Source organism: Nanorana parkeri, unplaced genomic scaffold (genome assembly GCF_000935625.1).
Source record: "Nanorana parkeri isolate BGI_ZX_2015 unplaced genomic scaffold, ASM93562v1 scaffold12, whole genome shotgun sequence".
Taxonomy (NCBI): Eukaryota; Metazoa; Chordata; class Amphibia; order Anura; family Dicroglossidae; genus Nanorana; species Nanorana parkeri.
The window spans coordinates 4,103,113-4,110,827 of NW_017306280.1; the positions used below are offsets into that span (position 1 = coordinate 4,103,113).

The window sequence follows — 7,715 nt, forward strand, 5'->3', positions numbered from 1 at the left end:
CGGGGGCGCTATCGCCGCCGATCGGTGGTATGGTGTGAATTTCGGAGCGCGCCCCCCCCCCCAAATCGCGAGTGCCGCCATCTCCCCCCTCCTGACCGCTCACCTTTAATCCCGAGATCCGCTAGCCCATCTGCGGCCTGGGACCGGCTCGGGAGGGCGTCAGGAGAAGGAGGGAGGTTGATCAGTTCCTTGCTGTTCTCCCTCCGTAGTGTGAATGCGGAAGTGATGAACGTGACCCCGTCTTTTATATTTTACCAAAAAATGTGGTAATAAATGTTTTAGAATTTAATGCATGACTGAATAAAGGTCAGTCAAAGTACCGCAGCGCTGAATACTGAAAAATGGCCTGGATGGGAAGGGGGTTTAACACCGCGGATGTCAACTGGTTAATACCTGTTGATGGAGACAGGGAAGCATGAAAGTGGATGATAAAAAAAAAAAGGACAAAAAGAAGGTTAGCCTTAGAGCGAATATATATGATAGATATAGATATATTCCTATGAGAAAATAATGGTAAGTGCTCAGAAAAGTACAGCAATTCTCTTGTATTGAAATTCTCAACAAACTAACCTGTTACCCTGTCAAAAATGGTAGCAAAATATATACAAAATATTGGTAATAATTGGAATCTAGAATTTACATGTTGCTTGAGCCAGAGCTCAATTCAGTGCAAACAATTGCATATTTCCACTAGCCCAGGGCAAAGTTTAGAAATTAATTCAAGTGAACATGAGAAAAATCTTAATCACAACACATTACACCGGTCACAGATGAATGCCATCTAGCCCAAGGGAAAAAAGAAGAAGTTTATTTACAAAGACTAACTAGGGTAATTTTAACCCAGCTATAGCCAACCTAACATATGGCAGTCTGTAAAAAAACATAACACAATTTTACACAGCTGGGATTATTTCACAAAAATGATGCTTCCATGAACCTAGAACTCAAGTTTTATCTATTTCAGGATTGTATTTTGTATTAGCAGTTTCACTGGCGCTTCCTGTCCCACGGAGTCTGTGCGGGTGCACGCTGCTCCATAGACTTACCTTGCGTCTCTCCTCGTCTCCTGGCCGAAGATCTGAACTGTGCATGCGCCCGCCCCAAGATCCTTTGCGGCTGCCCGAGACTCTTCAGATGTTCGGACGTGAGCACGCGGCGAAGACACAGCTAAGTTTAAACCTGTTTGAAAGGGGTTTTTTTAAATGTTTTTGCATATATCTACTGCTCACAAGCAGTAGATATATGCAAAAAATGCTCAGGGTTTATTAACTCTTTAAAAGGTACTTGAATGCATTTTTAAGATTTAACATCCGAGTTTAGTGCCACCATAAAGAGTGAAAGGCCAATGGTCTCAAGCCAAGCTGAGAGGGCAGAAACCTGACCCTTGGGAGGACAGAGGGAAAAAAAAAAAAACCCTGCTCTAGACCAAGCTGCAGGAAGAAGAGAATGAGTCTCACAAAGAAAATGGGTGGCGGGAGGGGGAGAGAGGACCCAGAGACTCCCACTAATTGCATCTTCCATATCCATTTAAACACCTTGTGGGAAGGCTACCTGCATTGGAGATGTTTGCAGTGAAACAAGCCATTGTAGCTGCCTCAAAAGCAGGCTACCACAAGATCCAAGACTCATGCAAAAGCAGAACGTTTGACTTTTCCTAGACGAGAGCACTCAAATCTGAAATTGAACTGTCTCAAGTGTCCTGTGGAAAAGGGATGCACCGATACTATTTTTTCCCAGACCGAGTAGGAGTACCAATACTTTTTCTCAAGATACTAATTACCAATATTTTTTTTCTTACCGTCATTTGACAGTTTTTCTTGCATTAAAATTTTTTTTATTTTAGGACAGTGGTGGAGTGCCAGGGCCCAGTCCAAGCTGCAAACGTTGAACCCCTGGTAGTTCTGCCACTGACTCCAAGCTGTAGAGGGACTACAAATCTCAGCTATATATCATACAGCAATGCAGACTACCACCAGCTATAGAGAACTACAAATCCCTGCAATATATTATATAGTAAGTTTCACGAGTACAAGTACACGTGCAAAAGCCCAGTATCAGCACCAATACCGATACCAGTGCATCCCTACTGTGGAATAAACACTCCGGCCTGTGCTGTGCCCAGAACTAAACTAAGTACTTAAGTGACGATTCTTGAGTCCAGTAACCATGTGAACCACCATAATTGCCTGGATAGTGAAAGCCACATTTGTTTGACAGTGCCTACACAGACTGCTCCCCCAACAGGAGGTTGTCAAAGAATACCACAATGGGGATGCCACCAGAGTGAAGTAGGACCAATATTAGGATACCACCTCACGCATCCAGATGCCTGAGATTTAAGCATTCCAAGTTGAATCAGGCTAACAAGAACTGTAACCAAGTACCATATGCAGAACCCAGTGAACATAAGTTTCCGGCATTCTTCACCCCCTAATGTGGGCATACTCCCTAGGTAGTATTCAGGGATCAGCACTACGCCAGCAAGGATGTCACAGCTCTTCGCCTCTGAGGATAACAAGCCAGTACACAAGGCATCTGGGGATGAGCACAAGCAGAGCCTAGTTCCTGAAGAAACATTAAGGCTAGCCCTGCAATCCTCAGTCCAGTGAGGTCCAAGGACAGCCTCAAAGGCAGTGCCAAGGTCCAGTCGATCTGGATAGATGCATACAGAGTCCCAGGTCAGAAACCAATTAACAATCTCGACTGAAGAATTAATAAATAAAAAACACAACACAGTTTTATTTGATTAAACAAAAAAATGTTTTCATTTTTGCAAAGAGAAAAGTCTATTCTAAGAAACTGGCATTAAACTAAAGCATCATGGGAGTGAGAGGGGTTATATCTGGCTGGTCAACTGCTTCTTTGTTTGACAGTGACCAATTCCTCCCACAGGTGGTCGTATAACCTGATGTTCCTAAATTCTACTGATCCTGTGCTCCTTGACAAAAATCCCACATATGCAGGATATAATCCTAGTTTGTCTAGTCGGGCAATAATAGAAACGTTGAGAAAGAAAAAGCCTCCTCCCTGCTGGACCCAGTACTACCGATCCCCTGAACCCACCCCTCTCCTCCACTCATGATGCTGCCCCTCTTGCTGATTTCATCATGTACAATGCAGGGCCAGCCTGGAATTGGTTCAGAAAATCACAACATACATGCCCCACAAAACCCCCAACATTTTTTTTTTTTAAATTACCAAATTTAATCACCATTGGAAAATGTATCCTCTACTCTACAAATGCTTGTTGTAAAAGTAAGGCCACAGAAAGATGTGTAAACTATTAGCTGAAATCCCCCCCAACCTCCCCAAATTATACACCAACTATCCATCCTTTTCCATTATATTTAAAAAAAAAAAAAACCCTTCCTCTAATAACTAGAAACAAGTAACCCACACATCGCTTACCTTTACCATTCGCGAATTGGTGCGCAACAGTTTGCGAACAATCATCAGTAGAAAGTCCATTTCCTCAGTGCGCTCATGAACCTTAAAATGTAATAAAAACAAACATTTCAGGCAGTGAGAATTCCTAGCCAGACAGGAACTATGACATGAAATGCAGAAGGAGCGCAGAACAGGAAAGAAGTGCTACACTAACCTCAAGTCTCAATTACAAAGGAAAAAACAAAAGTACATCAAAAAAATTGACAGTGTAAGTTTGGTAGCAATACCCTCCATGGTCATATGAAGCCTGGGATTCATCAAGGACTGATTATATCCTAGCAATAAGCACAGCACCAGTAAAAGGCAAGTTGATGAAGATTTGTCCCTTACAGTAAGGTCAAGTACAGTTCAGGCCTCAGGAGTCAGGTACCAATTTGTCTTTTAGATGCATTGGTGATCCAGTTTTACAGCGTTTTCTACAGATGGCACAATTTATATTTTCATGAAGAACACATTCCATTTAAATATGGATATTTTGAATTTAAAAACTCGCCCAAGTGGTGGACATGCACCACAAAATGTTGTTTGTTTCACAAAATACATTCTATCCTACAAAAAGATGTCCCATTAACCATGTTCCTAGAGTCAGTCTCCTTATCATGTACCCTAAATCTCATTCTGCTAAAGTGCCTGCCATTGCATAAACTAAGCTATACCCTACCCTCGTTCTGGAGTCGCTGACGTTTACCCGTGAGCATCATTTTAATGTTTAACACTATATGCCCTCTAGCACAAATGTAAGGAACACTAGTAGACATCACTGAACCAGGCTCATGAAGGCCAAGCAGATGGAAATAATGTATGCCCCAAGATACCTTGGTGTTCCTCAAAGGATCAAAGTGAACATACCCCTATATACACAACCACCCATTACAAGAGGTCCAATGCAATGCAAGTGTACTTAAAGGCCTCATGCTACTACATCTGACCCATGATAAGTCAATGAGTTAAAGCAGGGCTTGACAAAGGTCATGTGAATCTAGGAGCCAGCTAAAAAAAAAGTTAGAAGCCAGGGTTTTTTTTCCATGCGTTCCTGGTGGCTGGGGACTTAATTTAATTTCTTTTTTTTGGGTATTTTTAAATTTAAGTTTAACTTTATTTTTTTACTTCATTGCTGTCACATTGGGAGACTCACAAGCGTCCTATGTGATAGCACTTTGGAGATGATAGGTTTTCTTTAAAAGGTGACATTAGGGTCTATTAGACCCGGAATGTCTCCTTTCCACTTCACTGGGGGATGACAGCTGCCTGTAAACACAACAGACAGTGGCTGGGAGAAATAGCCAGCCTGCTAATGGCCATTACAAATTGCAATAGCAGGCTAACTATTGCACCTGCCCACTCTCTGCTGTCAAGCAGCAGAGGAGGGACCTGAAGGAGCAAGTTCTTCTTCAGGTCCTCCTCTGCTGATTGACAGCAGACAGTGGGAAGGTGCAATAGCCAGACTGCTATTGGCTAGTGCATTTTAAAATAACCAATAGCAAGCCGACCACTGCTCCCATCCGCTGGATGAGACACTTCTCACCGGCTTTTTAGCTGAATGAGAGATGGGGGCAGCAGAGGAGCAGAGAGGGCAGGGGGCGGGGGGTAGTTGGAAGGCAGGGGTGGGGAACAACAGCTGACGGGCGGCCTCTCCTCCACGCCGGGAGCTTGCGGCAGCAGGCCGATCCCCGCTGCCATTGCTGATACAGGCGGGGAGAACAGGGTATTTTTAAATTTAAGTTTAACTTTATTTTTTTACTTCATTGCTGTCACATTGGGAGACTCACAAGCGTCCTATGTGATAGCACTTTGGAGATGATAGGTTTTCTTTAAAAGGTGACATTAGGGTCTATTAGACCCGGAATGTCTCCTTTCCACTTCACTGGGGGATGACAGCTGCCTGTAAACACAACAGACAGTGGCTGGGAGAAATAGCCAGCCTGCTAATGGCCATTACAAATTGCAATAGCAGGCTAACTATTGCACCTGCCCACTCTCTGCTGTCAAGCAGCAGAGGAGGGACCTGAAGGAGCAAGTTCTTCTTCAGGTCCTCCTCTGCTCATTGACAGCAGACAGTGGGAAGGTGCAATAGCCAGACTGCTATTGGCTAGTGCATTTTAAAATAACCAATAGCAAGCCGACCACTGCTCCCATCCGCTGGATGAGACACTTCTCACCGGCTTTTTAGCTGAATGAGAGATGGGGGCAGCAGAGGAGCAGAGAGGGCAGGGGGCGGGGGGTAGTTGGAAGGCAGGGGTGGGGAACAACAGCTGACGGGCGGCCTCTCCTCCACGCCGGGAGCTTGCGGCAGCAGGCCGATCCCCGCTGCCATTGCTGATACAGGCGGGGAGAACAGCGGGGAACACAGACCGCTGCAGCCGGTGCCCAAAGGGGAGGACGACGAGGGAACAGAGCTGATTAGGCAGCGGTGGGGGACAGTAAAACGGGTTGACAAAAGCCCAGGAGACGGGATGGAATGTTTTGACGCCATGGTAACCTGGCGTCCGGGATTTGTTAAGACCCGAGTTATGGGATAACATCGAGAGAGAGCAGTAATTTGCTTTCTAGACCATGTCTCATGGTGTAAAACAAGACAAAAATGGCCAACAAAAGATGCAAAGTCATTGGTCCAGCACACACTAGCGGTGTTTACGAAGGCTTGACAAAACTTTAATCCCTAATTTCGGAACCAGTGAGCCTTCCAGAATATAAAAGCATGCGGCAGTAACTCATTTAAGCAAACCAAGCCATATGGAAATAACTTGTTCTACATTCCTAATAACCAGCCTTACATTTGACAGAAAAAAGTTTGTACTGCACAAAAAATTAGGAGCATAGACAGAATTAGTCAAGTCATTTTATTCTCTGGAGGCATCTGAGCACTGAAAAGACCTGTTTCATTGCAACCAAAAGGTCAGGCCTCTGCTGACATTTCAGTGAAGACAATATGAACCGCCAGAAGGAAGCATGAAGAGGAGGAAGGGGAAGCAAACAGGTTCCAACAACTATATTTTCCTGACTGCATAGACAAAAAAGTCACAGCCGGTATTTGCAATTACAGCCTTCAAACCAAAAAAGGGCAGAGCTGAATTAAAACAAGAATTAATCCCTTCCGATGCCACGGATGTCTCAAAATCGCTGGGAGGAGGTCCCATTACACACACTCCCTGTCGTCTTTAAACTGGAAGCGATTCTGGCGGCTGAGCTGCTGCCAGATCACCGTGAAGTGCACCGCCACCTTGCTTCCCGGGCTCCACTGACCCTTCCTGTGGACCCAGGACCAGCACGTCGGGTGTCGGAAAGAAGCGGGGAAGGAGAGCGACAAACATCCATTCGCCAATCTCCTCCCTGCTCTAAGGAACCGGAAGTAACGTTGATTGCATCACTTCCGGTCCCTTAGCGGTCGTTGCTCGGGTGCAGAAGCCAGGCAATAAGCTAATGAGGGCACTCTGTGCTCCAGTAGCTTATTTGGAGTGGAAAGGTGACACTAGGGGTCACCTTTTAAAGAGTACCTGACACTATTGTTTGTGAAAAACCTTAATAAACAATATTACTGCAAAAAAAAAAAAGTACCACCTCCGCCCCCACGGGTTGCGCTAATATTGTACGACATTAAATATTGCACCTGTCACCATTTTATTCTACAGGATCTTTGCTTTCAGAAAATATATAATGTTTGGGGGTTTCAAGTACTTTGACCCTAAAATGTAAATTATAGTGTGCAAAAAAAAAAGGCCTTGGCAGCGAAAGGGTTAGACGTGGGTAGGCGTTTTAAAACGTCCTTCTCTGCCCCCCACTGGGAAATCAATCTAAAACGTAAACAGCCAGTGATGGATCCACAGGTTAAACAAAACAAAAAAAAGCATCACATCAAAAAAAGGTATGTAAAGTTATATACATCTCCACTCCATAGACAGGAGACATCAATAACCTGAGGGCACCAACTAAACACTCAGAATATAAGGGGTTATACCAGGGGTTATACTCACATTTTTAGAGAGAAAAAATATAGGATTTTGGTACTCACCGTAAAATCCTTTTCTCTCCGTTCATTGAAGGACACAGGGAACAGATTGGAGATCATGTACTGTAGGGTAATATCGCCACCTGCAGGAGAAGGACGCTAGGCACAAAAAAACTAAAGACCAATTACAGCCTAGGGGCGGCCCCTGCACCAAGTCGCGGCCTTACAAACCTGAGAAACGGAGGCACCATGACGAAAAGCCCAAGATGCCCCAACAGCCCTTGTAGAATGGGCCGTAACAGAAAAAGGAGGCTCACGCCCC

General features: G+C 44.6%; 1 protein-coding gene across 1 annotated transcript in view; it reads right to left on the bottom strand.

The window, feature by feature from the left end:
- TDRD9 (tudor domain containing 9) overlaps positions 1-7,715 on the bottom strand; it is a 119,727-nt gene that overhangs the window by 74,202 nt on the left and 37,810 nt on the right. Inside the window, exon 7 of the mRNA XM_018556116.1 lies at positions 3,409-3,489. Within this exon, the coding sequence (XP_018411618.1) occupies positions 3,409-3,489 (81 nt within the window). The remainder of the gene's footprint in view (positions 1-3,408; positions 3,490-7,715) is intronic.